Below are 21,374 nucleotides of genomic sequence, written 5' to 3' on the forward strand. Positions count from 1 at the left end.
TGCCATGCACCACTGTCCTACTTGTGATCGTCTGTCATCCCCAGACTCACTCCCCTTAGAGGACCTCACAGTTGCTGCCAGGGTTCTGCCTGTTCCTGGTGGGATCCCCAACACGTCCTCCACCACCGTCTACTGCCTCATCAACACCATCAATCTAGAGCCCACCAGGGACCCGTCACATCCCTTCCACCCTTTTTCCTAGTTCACCTCAGCCATCACCAGGATGTCAGGACTCCCAGGTCTGTCCGTGCTCATCCTGACACTAAACCCCATCAGTCCTGCTTGGCCCTTGTCTGGCCCCATCTCCTACTTTCCCCACTCCTGAAAACTTTCTGTGTGCCCTTGGCAGCCATGGTTCATCCACAAAATCCCCTGTAAATTCAGCTTCTTCTCTGAGCTTTTCCCTCACCTTCTTGCTCTAATGGAAACCCAGGATGCTGCTTTCCCTGCAGACTTCTCACCTGCAGGTGAGGGAGATGTCCTTCTCCATTCTCATTGCCCTCTTCCCTGAAAACCTATCACTCTGACCTCACACCCACATGTTGTTGCAGTCATCTTGGACCCTTGGGTCACACCCATCCCTCCCCGAAGATTTCAGTCCCCAGATGACTGTTACTCTCTCCAGGGCTGTCCCACTCTCCGGGGCCAGCTTCATGGTGTGCACAGTGTGTCGTTGCAGAGGGATTCGCACTTCAGAGGAGCTTGCACGTGGTTTAATGCTCTGCTGTCACTGTCTTGAAATTTCTAATAATGATTTTTGAAGAAAGACACTTGAATTTTCATTTTGTCCTGAGCCTCACAGATTATGCAGCCATTCCTGCTTGTCATAATTCTCAGTGATGCCAAAAAATGTCTACGTACATGATCTTGACCTCTTAGTTCCTTGACCTCAACTCCTCCAATGATCATGTCTTCCACTCCGTCTGAAATTACTCATTCATGCAGTCGTACCCTACACCTTGTCATTATCAGTAACTGTGACCTGTTCATTATCTCAATTTCAAGCGTTTTATTCTCTGATCACCATGTCCACATTCTGTAGCTCATTCCCTCTACTACCCAGACTACAGATGGAGCTACCAGCCATTGTTCCTACCATCATTAAATTCTCCTTCATTTCTTCTCATTTCCTCACTTCCTTCCTTTCCAGCTAAAATTCCATAATCCATTATTATAATCACGGTAGCATGCACCCTCTACTCATTTGTGAAAGCCTTAACCACATTAAATCCTTGTTAAGCCTCTTTGCTCACCAGCCACCTGCACCTATGCAGCCAAACTTGGCTGGAGAAAAACACACAATACTGCTTAAAATCACTTTAAAATCATGATTATGGACCTCAGCTGAGCTCATAATACTACCCAGCAATTATACTGCGTGTTTTGTGTTATATATCTTTATCCTGTCTATTCCTATCCTACATTTACATTCAGGTTCCTTTCATACTGTCTTTTTCTCAGACCTTGGACACCTTCATTTCCTTGCCCTCAGCTGAGCATGAAGTGCTACAGCCTTCTTCCTATTCCACTGAGGACACTGATTTTTTTTTGTTCCTTTTTCCTTTTCTTATGATCCATTTACTGCAGTCAATTTCTGTGTTCTAGTGGTTACCCTAGACAGTACATCCTACATACGTAGTCAAAAAGAAAGATAATCTAACACTACTTTCCCATTTTGTATATCCAGTGACCTTTGAGCACTTTAATTTCCTTTATCTTTCTCCTGATTTATAATTTTATTGTTGACTTGTATTTAAGTCTATGCCTCTATTTTTATTTTTTATTAGCATAAATTATATCATTCACCTTTATATTGTGTTATGCCAGTTTATTTTTAAAAAATTTTTATTGGACTATAGTTGATTTACAATGTTGTGTTAGTTTCAGGTGTACAGCAAAGTGAATCAGTTATACATATACATATATCCACTCTTTTTTACATTCTTATCCCACAGAGGTCATTACAGAGTATTGAGTAGAGTTCCTTGTGCTATACAGTAGGTCCTTATTAGTTATCTATTTTATATATAGTAGTATGTATATGTCAATCCCAGTCTCCCAATTTATCCCTCCCCCCATTTCCCCTCTGGTAACCATAAGTTTGCCTTCTACGTCTGTGACTCTATTTCTGTTTTGTAAATAAGTTGATTTGTATCATTTTTTTAGATTCTGCATATAAGCGATATCATGATATTTGTCTTACGCTGTCTGACTTACTTCACCTAGTATGACACCTGTCGGTCCATCTGTGTTACTGCAAATGGCATCATTTTGTTCTCTTTTATGGCTGAGTAATATTCCATTGTATATATGTAACCACATTCTTCTTTATCCATTCCTCTGCTGATGGGCATTTAGGTTGCTTCCATGTCCTGGCTATTGTAAATAGTGCTGCAGTAAACACTGGGGTGCATGTGTCTTTTCAAATTATGGTTTTCTTCAGATATATGCCCAGGAGTGGGGTTGCAGGATCATACAATAGCTCTATTTTTTAGTTTTTTAAGGAACCTCCATACTGTTTCTCCATAGTGGCTGTACCAATTTACATTCCCACCAACAGTGTAGGAGGGTTCTCCTTTTCTCCACACCCTCTCCAGCATTTATTGTTTGGAGATTTTTTTTGAGGATGGCCATTCTGGACCAGTGTGAGGTGATACCTCATTGTAGTTTTGATTTGCATTCTCGAATAATCAGTGATGTTGAGCATCTTTTCATGTGCTTTTTGGTCATCTATATGTATTTTTAAAGTGAACTCCCATGAGGCATTATTTTTTACTGTTTTATATATTCATTCTTTGTTTGCATTACACACTTATTTACCACTTTTTTTACTCTTTATTCATTCTTAGAACTTCCTTAGGAGAAAATCTTTTAGTGACAAACTTAGTTTTTTTTGTTTGTTTGTTGGTCTGCAGAAGTCTTTATTTCATCCTCTTTATTTGAAAGACGTTGCTGGATAGAAAAATGTAGGTTGGCAGTTATTTTCTTTCATCACTTTAAATATATGATTCCTATCTTCTGCTTTCCTTGTTGCTGTTGAGAAGTCAACTACCACTTAGTCATTGCACCTGCAATGACTTTCCTTTCTCTGCTTTATTTTCTCCAAAGGACTTATACCATTTTATTTACACACATACGTACATACAGGCATGCACGTGTACCTTTTGTCTCCCATCACAGGAACGTATGCTCCATGAAGACAGGGATTTTTGCCTATGTTACAACAGAGCCAGACACAGAGTAGTGATTGATTAAATGCTTCTTGACTGAAAGAGTGTCATATTACAGGGGCTTGTGTGTCTTCCACTCAAAGATGCCCAGTAGGAATTTGGATATACAGGTGTGGAGTTTAGAAGAGAATCTGAAGCTAGAGTTACAGAGTTGAGATTCTTTAGGATTTAGGGTTGAGATGGCATCCCCTGAAATAGAAAAGAGCCGAGGATGGAACCCTGTAGAAGAGTTACATTTGAGGAATGAATGGAGAAAGAATGGCTTGGGAAGTGATCCAAGGTCTCCAGATGAGCCTGGAAAGAACTGAGTCTCTAAAACCAAGAGAGGAAAAAATTTCAATATGGAGGGAATGTTAGCAGTGGTAGAGGCTACAGAGAAGAAAGATAAGGATGTAAAATCCAATACCAAAACATTCAGGAGTAAAACTATCCCATTTTCTGATTTAAGGTATTTTAAACAGTTGAATGTGGAGTGTGAAAGATATAAAACTATAGTAAAACTTGTAGCTCTGAGAACTCCTGTAATTGTACCAAATATTCTGTAACTCTCCTATCTAGATTTATCAGCGTGGTAAAGAGCGCATTGGATTTGCACCAGACATCTTCAACTTACAGTTTAGGGTTTATGGGTGGTACCATTTAAGTCAAATTGCCTCGAAGGCAACATTCACAAACACTTCATTGATAAAAGTTGAGCGTTTTCTTCTGATCTCATCTGTACTATTTTATAGGAGCTTTGGAGGAAATGATAGTGATGTGTTACTAAAATGTTACTATATAAAATTCCAGATAACTAACGAGATTGTGCGACAAATGATGGAAATGGAAGGAATGTACAGCTTGGATAAGCCTGGAGATTTCACTACTATTGTTGACGTACAGCTCATAGCGGCAATGATTCACCCTGGAGGCGGTCGAAATGATATTCCACAACGTTTGAAAAGACAGTTTACGGTGTTTAATTGCACATTGCCTTCAAATGCTTCAATAGACAAAATTTTTGGTATGACTGTTCTTGGTGTTTAATTTTTTATTGCGTTACATAATGGACATAAATCATGCAAAACCTTATTTAAGAGATAAAAAGGCCCTGTCAGAAGTAGGGATTAAATATCCGAAATGGAGAGCTAAATACCAGGGACTAAATACTAAGCAGACTCATGTTTATAGCCTATTGTAAGACTCAGGGATATTTAGAAATACCCTTGTTGAAGGTTGGCTTTAGAGGTAAGTAAACCTTTGTGTTGTGGTTTTCTTGGCACGATTAATCAGAGAAATTTGGGCTAATGAATGATAGCCCATTGATCAGAGGTTAACAACATAATATACTAAGTCAAATGTAGCACTTTGCTATGTTAATGAAAATGATATTTTGACACCAAATTTAGGCTCACATAAACCATTCCATTAAAATTATGTACATGAAGACATATAAGAGAAACTGACCCATGCATATGTGATCATTAATTATTTGACATAGCAAGTACTGTAGATCAGAAGAGAAAGGCAGACTTCCAAGAAATGGTACCGGGATATTTAGTAATTCTTATGTGAAAGTAATTGAAACTGGACCCCTACCTCACACCAAGCATAAAATCAATACAGAAGGATTAAAGATTTAAATATGGAAGGCAAAGCTGTAAAGCAGTGGAAGAAAATATGGGAAAATATCAGAATGATCTCTGGGTAGGAAAGAACCTCTCAAATGAGACTCAGAAAGCATAGACTGTAAAGGAAGAAAATGATAAATTTGACTAGATTAAAATTAAGAGCTTTTGTTCAGTTAAAAAGCAACATTAGGGCTTCCCTGCTGGTGCAGTGGTTGGGGAATCCACCTGCCAATGCAGGGGACATGGGTTTGAGCCCTGGTCCGGGAAGATCCCACATGCTGCAGAGCAACTAAGCCCGTGTGCCACAACTACTGAGCCTGCGCTCTAGAGCCTGCAAGCCACAACTACCGAGCCCACATGCCATGACTGCTGAGGCCTGCGTGCCTGGAGCCTGTGCTCCGCAACAAGAGAGGCCACTGTGATGAGAGGCCCGCACACCATGGCGAAGTGTGGCCCCCACTCGCCACAACTAGAGAAGGCCTGCGCACAGCAATGAGGACCCAATGCAGACAAAAATAAATAAAATAAATATATTTTTAAAAAGCAACATTAAAAGAGTAGAAAAAAGACAAGTTGCAAAGTGGAAGAAAAAAATTTCAACACATGTAACAAAGCAAAAAACTCAGTAATCTGAATACTTTAAGAAATCCAAAGAATCAATCAGGTAAAAAGCAAACATCCTAATATAAACATGGACCAAAAGCCAGGCACTTTAAGAAGAGGAAACCATATGGCTAATAAACAAAGGTAAAGATGATAAACATTAGAATTCAGGAATATGGAAATTTAAAACACCAGGAAAAAAACCATTTTATAACCACTAGATTTGCAAAAATGAAAAATTCTGACAAAAAAATCAGGCATTGGTGAAAATGTAAAGCAACTGAGACTCTCTGCCCTGCTGGTGGGAGAATAAATTGCTACGAGCCCTTCATAATGACTGGACATTATTACTGGTAGTAGAACATGTGCACACCCACCGCCACTCCACTTCCAAGTATATACCAGTTCACCATTTTTTTCCTTTATGGTTGTGCTTTATGAGTCTCATTTAAGAAGTCCCTTCCTATCCAGAGGTCATACAGGTATTTGCCTATGTTTCCTTCCAAACGTTATATAGTTTTGCCTTTCGTATTTGAGTCCTTAACCCATCTGTAGCTGATTTTTCACATGTGCACCAAAAGACTTACACAAGAATGTTCATAGAACAGTGCTCCTGACAGCAAAAACCTTGAAGTAACCCAATTATGTATTGACAGTAAAGTCGGATAAATACATTGTGGCGCGGGCGTACCGTGTAGTGCTCTAGAGCAGTGAATGTGAACGAACACAGCTACATGCTTCAACGTGGATGAAGCCCAGAAATACAATGTTAAGAGAAAAAAAGCATCGCAGAGGAGCATATAACATGATTCCATTAAATTGAATTTCAAAAACTAAAGTTAAAAGGAAAAGGTTAAAGTTCAAGAACGTAAGTGCCAAAGCTTTTTTTTGGAAAAGCGAGTTACTGATTCTCACCAAGTCAGCGCCCTGTCTACCTCTGGAGGGAGGAGGGATTGGACAAAAGAGGCTTCTAATGTACTCAGACAATCTTGTATTCCTCAGTCTAGTGGCTGTACATGAGTGTTTGATTATTTGTTAAACTTTTATACACTCTTTGATATGATTAATATTGAAAATGAGATATGGAAACAAACCAGAAACCGAGGCTCAGAGAAGTAAGATAACTGCCCAATTAAGGCCATATAGCTAGTGCATGGCAAACGTGTGATGCTGATTCTGTTTTCTGATTCCACATCCCATGCTTCATATATAACACATTTGTGCCACAGGAAGCTGGAGGTCTAGAATCATAGGATTTCAGGAAGCAAAAAGGCCTTACAGGCATCTAGCACAACCAACCATGACTTTGGATAATTTCACGTTCCCTCAAGGCTGCTCTTCTTTGGTCTGTGTGAATGAAGCCCAGTTTCTTTAGCTGACCCACCCTTCATAAACCTGCTATGCGTCTCTGAGCAGATATTCGTATTCATTTTCCTCTGAAAATACCATGCTCAGAACTGAACATACTGCTCAACATAGAGTCTCACAGGGACGAAATAGAGTTAAATCTGTTTTTGCAGTCTAACACCAAACACATTTTGGGACTTCAGGAACAGTCTATAACACCGTAGTTCCTGAGGGTGATTATGTCAGATTGTCACTGTGTTGGGTGTTTCCTAGGAACCATTACGTCACCACCCAGGCCAGTGTGTTGGCTGACTGCAGGTCAGGAGATATGGGGGTCCTGATTTCACTTTTGTCAACAACCAATCTGTGTGAACTTGAACAGTTTGCTTTACTTGTCTGTGCCTGGTCTCCTTATCTGTAAGATGAGGAAGTAGTCTCTAAGTTCTTCTCCAGCTCTTCTACTCTTGAGACTGAGGGCTGTTTTACAGGTTCCAGAGCCAGGTTTCCTGGGTTCAAACCTCAGATTCACCCACACACAAGGTGGGTGACCTTGGGCAAGTTACTAAACTCATATTAAAATGGGAATAATAATAACCTCTAGGTCCATCTGTGTTGTCACACATGGCAAGTCATGTCAGACAGAAAGACAAATACCTGTGGTCTCACTTATACATGGAATCGGGAAAACAAAACAAATGAACAAACAAAACAAAACAGACACAGACTCATAGATACAGAGAAAAAACTGGTGGTTGCCAGAGGGGAGGAGAATGGGAAAATTGAGTGAAATAGGTGAAGGGGATTCAGAGGTATAAACTTCCAATTATAAAATAAAAAAGTCATAGGGATATAATATACAGAATTAGGAATATAGTCAATAATATAGTAATAATTTTGTATAGTGACAAATGGCTACTAGACTTACTGTGGTGATCATTTCTGTAATTGAGGTATAGTTGATTTGCAATGTTGTGTTAGTTTCAGGTGTACAGCAAAGTGCTTCAGTTATACATACATATATAGCTATTTTTTAATGTTTCTTTTCCTTTTTAGGTTATTACAAAATGTTGGGTATAGTTCCCTATGCTATACAGTAGGTCCTTATTAGTTATCTATTTTATATATAATAGTGTGTATATGTCAATACAAGTCTCCCAATTTATCCCTCCCCACCATTTCCCCCCTGGTAACCTTAAGTTTGTTTTCTGTTTCTGTGGCTCTATTTCTGTTTTGTACATAAGTTCATTTGTATCATGTTTTTTAGATTCCCATATAAGCAATATCATATGCTATTTGTCTTTGCCTGGCTTACTTCACTTAGTATGGTGATCTCTAGTTCCATCCATGTTGCTGCAAATGGCATTATTTCATTCTTTTTGATGGCTGAGTAATATTCCATTGTATATACGTACCACATCTTCTTTGTCCATTCATCTGTCAGTAGACACTTAGATTGCTTCCATGTCTTGGCTATTATAAATAGTGCTGCTATGAACATTGGGGTGCATGTATCTTTTCGAATTGTGGTTTTCCCTGGATAAATGCACAGGAGTGGGATTGATGGATCATATGGTAAATCTATTTTCAGTTTTTTAAGGAACCTCTGTACTGTTCACTACAGTGGCTGCACCAATTTACATTCCCACCGACAGTGTAGGAGGGTTCCTTTTCCTCCACACCCTCTCCAGCATTTATTATTTGTAGACTTTTTGATGATAGCCATTCTGACCAGTGTGATGTTTTAAATTTGAATCACTGTGTTGTACACCTGAAAACACCAAAATATTATATGTCGACTATACTTCAATAAAAATATAAATAAGAAAACGGGAATAATAATAATATCTACCTCAGATTCTTTCTTATAGGATGTTGGGAGGATTAAAGGAGTTAATACATATAAAATGCTTATCACTGCATACTAAGCTTTGCTAGCCCCACTGCTGACTGCCAGTCTTAGCTGATTCCTTGAGAGAAATTCTTCACATCACCTAGCTTAGTCATCTTGTAATGATTTATTCACTGGGATAAACATGTACCTTGTGATCTTATAGGAAGCTCATACCTTCAATCTTGTTTATTTTTCAGGAGTTATTGGCTGTGGGTATTTTGATCCTTGCAGAAAGTTCAAACCCGAAATATGTGAGATGATTGTGAATTTGGTTCCAGCGAGCAGAGTGCTGTGGCAGTGGACTAAGGTACAGAATCATCTGTTGTCAATAATCAGAAAAAAAATGTCAACAATTATTCAGCCTAGTTCTCACCTCATGGCTCATGAAGTTATCATCACATCATGGGTAGTAGTGTTTTTCTGGAAAAGACAAATTAGGTGCTGAAGTAGATTTATGACACCTTTTCCTTCCAGGGAGCAAATATTCTGACTGAATGATGCTTTCCATATATATGAGATATTACTGTAAACCAGACACGGCATCCAGGATAAAGCAGAGTTTTGCTGAAATGAGAACACTGCTTTTCCACTTGTTACTCTGATTTGTAACTCTTTGTATGTCTGTCTTCCCTACCTGCTGCCAACAGCCAAACTGTGTCAGATACTCAGATGTTCACTGACTGAGGGAATACATGGATTTCCAGATATTCTTAGCTAACCAAGACTTAAAGTCAAACTTGTGGATTTCTCTGAGGTGGAGCATGAATTAGTAAATGGATGGAATGTACTCAACAAAATAGTCTAGATTTTAATACAGAGGTCAATGCCCTAAGTAAAACTCAATAAGCCTTGAGGCTGTCACCAGATGTCTGAAGGCAGACTCATGAAAAAGCAATTAAGGGTAGGTCTGAGATTTGAAAAAAAACACAACAAGATTGATATATTTGCTTAAAAAAATTGGTGAAGGAGATGAGGATTAATTGTCATAGTTCACTATACATTCATTTGGCCACTTACACACCATCTGGGCAGAAGCTTATGTCCTGGGGAAGCTCCAGCATGGAGTTTCAGAAGGTCTGAGTGTCTGAGATAATTTTCTGTGATAAGGTCCATCTGTTTTCCAGTGGGGCTATTTTTCAATTTAATGTGCCCATATTCATATTTTTCTGGAAAGCTTTGGCCTTCCTGGTATCTTTCCATGAAAGCTTCTTTTGTTTTATGAATGTTTATCAGCCTCACTTCCTCACATTTCTTTACCTCTTTAACCCGTTTTGTACAAGTTTTCATTTCCACTACTCTCATCAAGGTCACCAAATTCCTCAGTCTTGCCAGATTCAAGGGTTGGTTTCTTCTTCCTCTGACTTGACGCTTTAGCAGCGTTTGACGTAAATGATCCTTCTAAACACTTCTTCACTTGTCTTCAGAAGGGCCTCTTGCTCTTGGTTTTCTTCCTACCTCACTGGCTACCTTTTCTAAGTCCCCACTCTTTCCCCTCCTCTAAATACTGGAGTGCACTTGATCTCCATGTTGGGACCTCATCTCTACCTCCATTCGTACTCAGGTAGCCTCATCCAGCTTCATGGCTTTAAACACCATCTCTGTGCTGATGAGTTCAAAGTCAGCACTTCCATCCCAGGCCTCTTTGCCCGGCTCCAGACTTGTTTCTTTCTTTTTTAAAAATTTTTTAGCCTCACTGCACAGTATGTGGGATCTTAGTTCCCTGACCAGGGATTGAACCTGCGCCCCCTGCATTGGAAACGCAGAGTCTTAACCACTGGACCCAAGTCTGGGAAGTCCCCCGACTTGTTTCCAAAAGCTTAGTAGACACCACCGCTTCGATGTCTAATAACCGTCTCAAAGTTAACAAGTCCTTAAGTATGATCCTGCCTCAGAATTTTGTATCAATTATCCTGCCTCTCAGGCTAAAATACAGGGCTCCGTCCTTGATTTGTCTCTCTTATTCCCTATATCCAATCCATCAGCAAGTCTCAGTAACCAGGCTTTCAAAATATATATGGAAGCTGAGCGCTTATTGCCATCTCACTGCGATCACCCTGCCTGGTCCATCGCCTGCCCTCTCGACCACGCAGCGACTTCCTAACCAGTCTCCTTGCTCTTTTCTTGCCCTCCTAGAATCTGTTCTTTACACAGTCCTAAAATGCTTTTTAAACAGCACATCCGAGATCATCATTCCTTCTTAAAACCACCAGTAGATTCCCAGTTACACTTGCAGTGAAACACAATGCCTAGCTCTGGCCTGTGAAACTCACCCTGAGTCGGCCCCTGCTTACTCCTCTTCCCTTCCATCGTTTTGCTCCAGCCATGCTGCCCTTCTCACTGTGCCTTGAACACCCCAACTTTTTCATGCCTCTGGGCCATTATACTTTGTTTGACTCTTTTCTCGTTATTTTTACCTTCAGAGAGGGTTTCTGGGATCATTCTCCCTAAAATAACTGTCCACCACCCCATCACAGGCATTATCTGTCTCCTGACTCTACGTCATTTCTTCTAACCATGACTTTTATCATTGTGATTTGCCTATCTGTTTATCAGTATATTTGTTTCTTATTTATTGTCAGGCTCTCCCACTCGAATAGAAGGTTCCTGATGGCAGCAGATTTAGCCGTGCTATTTACCATGGTATCTTTGTAAGGGTAGTGGGAGGTGCTCAAAAATAGTCATTCACTCAAAAAATGAATGAATCTTCCTCCTCTCCCCAACCCCAAATAAGCAGCCTTCTTTGTATCTTTTCTTCAAATTTCTCATTTTCACAAAGCACTCCTTTAATCCACTCGTGCCTTGTATATCACTTTATATTACTTTACATAGCTTTAAAGCAGAAGCAGGTGAGAAAAGAAAGAAGCTGACAAAAGTTAAAAGGAAATGTTGGAAGATAAGGAAAGAAGCAGGTTAATAAATGAGAAGAAAAGGGAAAGAAAGGACTTTATTTAATTCTACTGAATATTTGCTTCAGTTGCCAACGGCTGCCATCTTAGCTGCAGTCTTTTACAGGAAAGAAAAAAAAAAGCAATATTCACATAGCCTTATCCCTTTATTTTTTCATATTTGTAATATAAGTGCATGCTTTACATTTTGGTGAGTAGAACGAACATTTTAGCTTGGAATGGAACTGAGAGCAAAGAGGGAAATTGAAAGGTGATTGTTAACATAACACTTCTCTTTATTCTATATCTCCTCTTGCTACCTGCTGTTTTAACTTGCACTGTGAATTAGCCTATAGAAATTACTCTACAAACTCAATAGGGTACTTTTTCCATATGGAAAGGACATATTCCATGAATAGGTACTAAAGAAAGCATTTGCTTTCCTGAATTAGTCATGTAGGCAGTCTGCTTTGTATCTCCAGAGTTATCATTGTTTCACTTTCAAAAATGATGCTGATGGTATCAACTACAATCTTTACACTTGGCCAGCAGTACTTCCCACACCTAACACCTCAAATTTATCCCTTAACTGGTACCTCTCTTTATAAGAATGTGGACTGTGTCATGTTATAGCTTTGCCTATTTGGATTCTAGAAGTGGGTAGAAATAAGTAAATTAGTGTTCAAACAAACAAGCAAAACTCACAAAAACCACCAAGTAATTATAGCAGTATGTCAGAATTGCCTGCCCATTTATTGCAGATATACAGATACATGAAAGCATGTTGACTGAGTTTGGATCCATAAGTGAAATCTAGATCATGATACACGAATGTATTTGTGGAAATCCAAATGCACTCAGGACCTTAGTCAAAGCCATCTATAGAAGATGATCATTATTGACTTTAGACGTGAACATTCATTATTCTTAACTGAATGACAGCCAGCTCACACTCAGTGTTTTGTTATGACGTATTTCCGTATACACACTAATAAGGTTAATAATGATTAGGAATGCTTATTCCTACAAGTCAGATCGTTTTTAAGAACTCAGGGGACAGTGGCTTGTTCAAAGCCAGCTCATGGTGGTAGAACAAAAGAGTTGGAGTCTGCATCCAGGGCATTATTCTTCAGTCCATCCTATTCAAGGTCTTAGGGTCTTTTAAATTCTGTGCTGGTTTATTTATGATGTGTCTTTTTTCCCATCAATGCTGTGACAAAAATATAAACTTTATTTTAGTTTATTTACTCAGCCTGTTTTATTTAAAATAGGAACTGTGAAATAAAATCATTCTAAAAGCAGTTGTGTTTTTAGGTTTTTTACAAAATTAATTAATTTATTATTTAAACATCTTTATTGGAGTGTAATTGCTTTACAATGGTGTGTTAGTTTCTGCTGTATAAAAAGTGAATCAGCTATACATATACATATATCCCATATTGCCCACCTCCCTCTTGTGTCTCCCTCCCACCCTCCCTATCCCACCCCTCTAGGTAGTCACAAAGCACCGAGCTGATCTCCCTGTGCTATGCAGCTGCTTCCCACTAGCTATGTCTTTACAACTGATGGGGTATATATGTCCATGTCACTCTCTCACTTTGTCCCAGCTTACCTTTCCCCCTCCCCGTGTCCTCAAGTCCATTCTCTACGTCTGCGTCTTTATTCCTGTCCTGCCCCTAGGTTCATCACTACCACTTTTTTTTTTCTTAGATTCCATATATATGTGTTAGCATACGGTATTTGTTTTTCTCTTTCTGACTTACTTCACTCTGTATGACAGACTCTAGGTCCATCCACCTCACTACAAATAGTTCAATTTCATTTCTTTTTATGGCTGAGTAATATTCCATTGTATATAAGTGGCACATCTTCTTTATCCATTCATCTGTCGATGGACACTTAGGTTGCTTCCATGTCCTGGCTATTGTAAATAGAGCTGCAGTGAACATTGTGGTACATGTCTCTTTTTGAATTATGGTTTTCTCAGGGTATATGCCCAGTAGTGGGATTGCTGGGTCGTATGGTAGTTGTATTTTTAATTTTTTAAGGAACCTCCATACTGTTCTCCATAGGGGCTGTATCAATTTACATTCCCACCAACAGTTCAAGAGGGTTCCCTTTTCTCCACACCCTCTCCAGCATTTATTGTTTGTAGAGTTTTTGATGGTGGCCATTCTTGTGCTTTTCGTTTTATCTGAAAAGTAAATTGAGAGTATTACATTTTGTTTCCCAACTCTAGGTGAAGATGCTGCCTACTCCTTCTAAATTCCATTACATTTTCAATCTGCGAGATCTTTCCAGAATCTGGCAAGGAATGTTAACCGTAAAAGCCGAGGAGTGTGATTCAATTCCTGTTCTCCTGTCACTTTTCAAACACGAGTGCAACAGAGTAATTGCAGACAGGTGTATATCACAGTGCTTGAGTTTAAATGTACTATATAAGTAGTTTATACTACTAGAATAATTTCTGCATTATCTGCTCAAATAAGTAGAATAAAGGAGGATTATCTTAAATTGCTCTGGGGCTTGTGAAGCATGGATGTCATTTCCCACCTGCTGGTGGGAAAACGCTCTGCCAATTTCCTTCAGTATTATTTCAACAGGACATTTAAAAAAAAAAACCACATTATCAGAACGTTGATAACATTCAGAGGAAAAGTTTGTTAGGTATAGTTTCTAAAAAGTTTGAGATCTGTGTAGTGAGAGCTCTGCTGCATGGTGACATCTGGTACATAAGCTTAGTCATCTTTCTGAGCCTCTGTTCCCTCCTCTATAAAATACGATGGCAATGCTGGTCTTACGAAGCTGTAAAGGGCCTACCACAATGTCCCACGTAGGTGGTATCTGTCAGATGTTAGTCCCACTCCTTCCTCCCTTACCCTTCTCAAGTCATACGTCTGAAAAGGACCTTCGTATACTGTGTGCCCACAAACCTAGAAAGAGGATGCTCACCCACTACTGACTGTCAATTCTATGCTTCTATTGCAAGTTTTAGGGACCCTGAACCTCACCCATGGGACTCATCTATACTGTTAAAGAAAAAAGTTATTTGTGACACTTGTTGAAACAATAAGACTCTCGTACTTTATTCAAGACTGTCATGAGAGGTGTAGGGCCTATACAGTGAGGTTTTGCAGTAGGGGTGAGAAATTGGGCTCAACTCCAAATACAACAAGGAAAAAGTGGGAATTTATAACTGAGGAACAGGATGGAGGAGTTTGGTGGATGCGAAAGTACTAAGAGGGAATAAGGGAGGTCTGGGAGGATTCTGGCTAAATGGATTTAACAGGATTCTTGCTAAAATTAGATGGTGCAAAGGAGGACATGGAAGTCCAAAATTGGGGCTTAATAGGGAAGAGGATTCAGAAGAGCCTAAGTTTGGCCAAGGAGAGACTCTTTGTCAGTATTTTCTATAAGTGATACTGTCAATATTATAGCTCTCTTGGTTGGGGTTACATCTGCCTCTGGTCAGAAGGCAGAACATATTGTTTCCCTGTTCTGAGGTAATGGAGATACAGGATGGGGGCTGAGAGGAGGTGGAGAGGGGTTGAAACCATGTTCAGTTAGAAAAGATGGCTTTCTATTTTGCATTTTTACTCCTGTATTTTTGTTTCAGATTTATAACTCCTGATGATGAGCAGTGGTTTAATGCACATCTTATTCGTGCAGTTGAAGAAAATGTTAGCCCAGATGTGGGATCATATATTCTTCCTGAACCATACTTCGTAGATTTTCTCTGTGAGATGCCTGAACCAACTGGAGATGAACCCGAAGACACTGTGTTTGAAGTGCCCAAAATCTATGAATTGGTATTTATATTCAGCTTTTTGGATCACTTACCTAACCAGATATTTGCCGTAACTTGCACGATAGTTATATGTTATGATTCGTGTCATCATACACCAAGTAAAATATTAATTTCAATGAAATTTAGCAGAAATCCCATTAAAGTCAGATATAAGACAAGTACACGTACAATTATCACAGTTATTTAATATTGGTTTGAAAGTTCTAGACAGTGCAACAAAAATGACAAAAAAGAAAATAGATGTAATTATCAGATAGGAAAAAACAAAAATATCCTTATTTGCAGATGATATGGTTATCTCTTAATATAATCCAAGAGAATTTAAAATCTGTTTCAACTACTAAGAGTTCCGTTAGATGACCAAGTATGATATAAATATAAAGCTGTGTAACTATCGTCTATATCAGAGGTTGGCAAATCACAGCCAGTGGTCCGAATCCAGCCCACTGCTGGTTTTTTGTTAGATTCATGAGCTAAGAAGGGTTTTTATATTTTTAAATGGGTAGAAAGAATCAAAAGAATAATAATATTGTGTGACATGAAAATTATATGGAATTCAAATTTCATTGTTCAGAGTTAAAGTTGTATTGGAACACAACATGTTTTCTATGACTGCTTTTGCACTACAGTGGTGGAGTTGAATGACCACATGGGCCACAAAGCCTAAAATATTTACTGTTTTGCCCTTTACAGAAAAAGGCTGCCATCTCTTGCCAAACAATCTCAAGATAGGAAATACAACATAAAAGTATTTCATTCAACAGCAACAAATTTGTAAAATATCTAGGAATAAACGCGATAAAACTTTACTTGGTTAAATGGCAACACATTGTTTTCCCTAAATTAACGTATAGGTTTAATGAAGCTTGAAACAAGAATCCAAAGAGATTTTTAAAAGAGGGTCACATAACACAGTAGTTCTGAAGTGCATGTAGGTCAAAGAATTAGATGGAGAGAAGCAATTTACAAAACAAATACGTGAATATTGACTTCAGAATAATTTGACTACATAAACAATGTAAAGGTTCTGTCCATTTTTAAAGCTCCATAAGCAATATTAAGAAGCAAATAAAAGCTGAGAAATATATTTGTTATATTACAACCTTAATTACCACAGATAGGAGTTAGTGCTAGGGTTCTTTTTTAACTTTTTAAATTAATTAGTTAATTTATTTATAACATTTTTATTGGAGTATAATTGCTTTACAATGTTGCATTAGTTTCTGCCATATAATAAGGCGAATCAGCTATATGTATACGTATATCCCTATATCCCTCCCTCTTGCACCTCCTTCCCACCCTCCCTATTCCACCCCTCCAGGTAGTCACAAAGCACTGAGCTGATCTCCCTGTGCTATGCAGCTGCTTCCCACTAGCTATCTATTTTACATTTGGTAGTGTGTATATGTCAATGCTACTCTCTCACTTTGTCTCAGCTTACCCTTCCCCCTCCCCGTGTCCTCAAGTCCATTCTCTACGTCTGCATCTTTATTCCTGTCCTGCCCCTAGGTTCATCACTAACACTTTTTTTTTTTTTTAGATTCCATATATATGTGTTAGCATACTACTCTTTTTCTCTTTCTGATTTACTTCATTCTGTATGACAGACTCTAAGTCCATCCACCTCACTACAAATAACTCAGTTTCATTTCTTTTTATGGCTGAGTAATATTCCATTTTATATAAGTGCCACATCTTCTTTATCCATTCATCTGTCGACGGACACTTAGGTTGCTTCCATGTCCTGGCTATTGTAAACAGTGCTGCAATGAACATTGTGGTACATGACTCTTTTTGAATTATGGTTTTCTCAGGATATATGCCCACTGGTGGGGTTGCTGGGTCGTATGGTAGTTGTATTTTTAATTTTTTAAGGAACCTCCATACTGTTCTCCATGGTGGCTGTATCAATTTACATTCCGACCAACAGTGCAAGAGGGTTCCCTTTTCTCCACACCCTCTCCAGCATTTATTGTTTGTAGAGTTTTTGATGATGGCCATTCTGACTGGTGTGAGGTGATACCTCATAGTTTTGATTTGCATTTCTCTAATGATTAGTGATGTTGAGTATCCTTTCATGTGTTTGTTGGCAATCTGTATATATTCTTTGGAGAAATGTCTATTTAGGTCTTCTGCCCATTTTGTTTGTTTTTTTGAGTTGTTTGTTTTTTTGATATTGAGCTGTTTTTTTTGATATTGTTTGTTTTTTGTTTGTTTGAGTTGTTTGTTTTTTGATATTGAGCTACATGAGCTGCTTGCATATTTTGGAGATTAATCCTTTGTCAGTTGCTTCATTTGCAAATATTTTCTCCCATTCTGAGGGTTTTCTTTTCGTCTTGTTTATAGTTTCCTTTGCTGTGCAAAAGAGTTTCATTAGGTCCCATTTGTTTATTTTTGTTTTTATTTCCATTTCTCTAGGAGGTGGGTCAAAAAGAATCTTGCTGTGATTTATGTCATAGAGTGTTCTGCCTATGTTTTCCTCTAAGAGTTTTATAGTATCTGGCCTTACGTTTAGGTCTTTAACCCATTTTGAGTTTATTTTTGTGTGTGGTGGTAGGAAGTGTTCTAATTTCATTCTTTTACATGTAGCTGTCCAGTTTTCCCAAGTGCTAGGGTTATTGAAGGAAGAGGTCAGGAATGACTTCATACTGGAAACCAACCAGTTAGGTTTCAGACCTCTGAAAATGGAAATAACTAAAAGTCGACTAAACCAAGACAAATTTTTGGAAATCCTTTAGGTTTAAAAAAAATTTTTTTTTAGAATTACTTTTGAATGTCTTTACAATTGCTGCTTTCCTAAATTTTGCATCTTAAATATTATTTTTTTTCTCTCTCCCCCCAACCCATAGGTACCATCCTTTGAATTTCTGTCTGAAAAACTCCAGTTTTACCAGAGACAGTTCAATGATATCATTAGAGGAACATCTCTTGATCTGGTGTTTTTTAAAGATGCAATGACTCATCTTATTAAGGTTCTAACTATTGGCTGTTTACTGATATAAATAGATCATATAAAAGCTTCGTAAATTTCACAGATAAACTTTTTCAGAGAATAAATATATAGTATTGGGTAGTGTATAGAAGAGAGTCTATAGGTTGAGTCAGTTCACTGTCTCACAAAACAAAGGCTTAATCAGAAACCGCTTATTTGAATCCACCTACATGGAAGCAAATGTTTTTCAAGGGCAAACTGATGGGTTTTGTGTTCAGAGCTTTTGACTCGCTGAGTCAAAGAGTTTTACTTTCCTAGACAGTAACCTGGAGAACCCTATGAAAATAATAGTCCCTCCTCAAATTACATTTTGATGTGATGGGAATCCTGTTCCCCATGGAGGAAGAGTTGATGCTTAAAAAAATGTCAATTTCATGATTGGCTTACAGATTATGGGCAAACTGATGGGGACAGGGGAAAGGTGGGTGTATAGTACTGATAAAAAATAGAAACCAACTAGAGGCAGCACCAGAAAAGGAGCGTGGCTTGATCCAAGTCTGAAGGGCTGCAGAAAGGAGTTGTTTATCTGTATAATTTGTAGATCAAAAAAGGGGTTTCTCCAACAAAGTAGGATAGGGAGGTTTCATGAAGAGGAGGCAGTTAACTCTGTGTTTATTACAGAATCACCTTCTACAAAACCAGTGAATTTCCAGGTGCTCTAGGATTGTTTCACATTCATCTATTCAGCAAGTATTATCGAGTACCCACTGTGGCTAGCTCTTGGGGGCCTGGAACCCTGTTCTGGGTGCAAAACCACATAAGTGATTAACATATTGAAAATAGAATTGATACATATCAAGGTGTCTGCCATCTGTAAAACTTGAATTAAAAAAAATTCTGTGTACTAGTGATAATGAACTTAGTGATCTGTCTAGACTTTCTTCCTAATCAGTGACATTAATGTAAAAGACAGCTTTTTAGCAATGTCTCCAATTGGCCTGCATAAGATTCGAGCCACAATTTGAGCCTTATCCTCCCTGAAGGTATCAACCATAGAAAAGCAACGTAAGGCTAAAGGCTGTTTCCCTAAGTTTTTTTTCTGCAAATGTCTTCCTGCCCCATTTTAAGTAGAATTTTGGTACTTTAAAAAATTTTTCATTGGCAGAGATATGATAGAGGTAGTATTTGTTGTAGAGCTAGGTGTCTACATAAGTCAGTGTGTTAGACTGATGATAATAAGCAAAGCAATTCTAAACTTCTTTCTACAGATTGGGAAGAGCAGTTCCATTATCCATCGAGTCTGAAAATAATAAAATTACACACACACACACACACACGGAAAATAGTTTTGAAATTGGAGATGGGAAGCCAACTTGTTCTCTTTTTCATGATGTAAATATAGATGGGCAAGGAAAGAACTGGAATTGCATAAATCAATATGGAACCTTGTGCATTAAAGGAAAAAGTCTGATGTAGTCTAGAAGCATGTGGTTCTAGCATTGGACCCATTTAGTGCAAGCAAATGTAAACAGTTGAATTCTATTTTCAAATATATACTATTTTATTTCAAAACAGATTTCACGAATAATCCGAACATCATGTGGAAATGCATTGCTGGTGGGTGTTGGTGGTTCGGGAAAACAAAGTCTTTCAAGATTGGCTTCTTTTATAGCTGGGTATCAAATATTCCAGATAACATTAACCAGGTAAGATAAAATGAAACACACCGGTATGTTTTCTTCTATGGTTAATTTCACTGGAGTAAAATGTTTACTTAAAAATTTACAACAATTGGTTGTATTTCTTTTTCAAGTAAACTTTGTATTTGAGTGTAACATACATAAAGAAATGTACACAAATCATGGGTGTCAAAAAGTAAGTACACCTATGTAGTTAGCTCACAGATAAAGAAATAAAACATCACTAGCACCCGGAAGTACCCCTCAGGGTCCCGTCCCAGTCACTACCCTCCCGACGGGAACAATGTTCTGATTTCTAAGCCCATTGATCGATTTTGCCCATTTTTTAGCTTTATGTCAGTCAAATCATATGGGATTTACTCTTTTGTGTCCAGTTTCTGTTGCTTGCACTGTTTGTGAGATTCATCCATGATGCTACATGTAGCAGTAGTTTGTTCATTTTTATTGCTGTGGAGCCTTCCGTTTTACCACATATTACCACAATTTGTTTATCCAGTATACTGCTGATAAACATTTGTGGGGTTTTCTTTTTGCAAATATAGCTGTTATGAATATTTTTGTACATATCTGAGGATACTCCTAGAGATAGAAGTCCTGGGTATAATGATGCAAGGGGGAGTGAGTGAGGAGACAAGACAGAGGAGGAAACCTGGAGTGGTTTCCAGAAACCCAGGAAGTAGAGAATTAGCCTGAAACTGTGGATTAAATTAAAGCATGAAAAGTGGTGACTAATGTTTCAAAACTTTCAGTGCATTGGATGGGGGCAGAAGCCACGTTGCATGAAGGAGGTGAAGAAGCAGAGATAATAAGTTTGGAAACTCCTCAAGAAGCTTAGCTATGAAAGAAAGAAGCGAGAGAGGTCAGGACCTAGAGAGGGGTGTGCTATGACTGTGTATACATTGCAAAAGCAATACCTAACAGTCAGTTTAATTTTTAAAAATGAGCAAAATGGCTTTGTGACTTAACTGACTGGTCAGTGAGAGGGTAACCCTAACAGCACCAGGCCACACGACCTCTGAGGAGGGATGTGGGCTGTGTTGCTCTCATAGGTGCAGCTACTTCTCAGCAAATTAACTTACCAGTTTCCCTTTTTAATGAATTCTCGCCCTTGGGAATTATTTGACAGGACACACGGTCTCTTTTTGATGGCATTCCTTTTGCCAAGGTCTACAAGGTTTTTAACTAAAGTGCCACCCAGAAGGACTTCTAAGGCACTCCTAGTTTAAAAATAGGCTATTTATTCATTTAAATATACGTATGCTACATCATCTCTAATGCCCACAAAAACCTTTACAAATAGGTAATTATCTTCATTTTGCAGATGAGGAAACAAGTTGACAAATGTGAAGGAACTTTTCTAAAGCTGCA

General features: G+C 38.5%; 1 protein-coding gene across 1 annotated transcript in view; it reads left to right on the top strand.

Moving 5' to 3' along the window:
- Nucleotides 1-21,374, top strand: part of DNAH8 (dynein axonemal heavy chain 8) — a 323,349-nt gene that overhangs the window by 171,754 nt on the left and 130,221 nt on the right. Inside the window, exons 57-62 of the mRNA XM_032647945.1 lie at nucleotides 4,020-4,233; nucleotides 8,879-8,988; nucleotides 13,806-13,969; nucleotides 15,183-15,375; nucleotides 18,224-18,346; nucleotides 19,882-20,012. Of these exons, the coding sequence (XP_032503836.1) occupies nucleotides 4,020-4,233; nucleotides 8,879-8,988; nucleotides 13,806-13,969; nucleotides 15,183-15,375; nucleotides 18,224-18,346; nucleotides 19,882-20,012 (935 nt within the window). The remainder of the gene's footprint in view (nucleotides 1-4,019; nucleotides 4,234-8,878; nucleotides 8,989-13,805; nucleotides 13,970-15,182; nucleotides 15,376-18,223; nucleotides 18,347-19,881; nucleotides 20,013-21,374) is intronic.

This window comes from Phocoena sinus, chromosome 11 (assembly GCF_008692025.1).
Source record: "Phocoena sinus isolate mPhoSin1 chromosome 11, mPhoSin1.pri, whole genome shotgun sequence".
Classification (NCBI taxonomy): Eukaryota; Metazoa; Chordata; class Mammalia; order Artiodactyla; family Phocoenidae; genus Phocoena; species Phocoena sinus.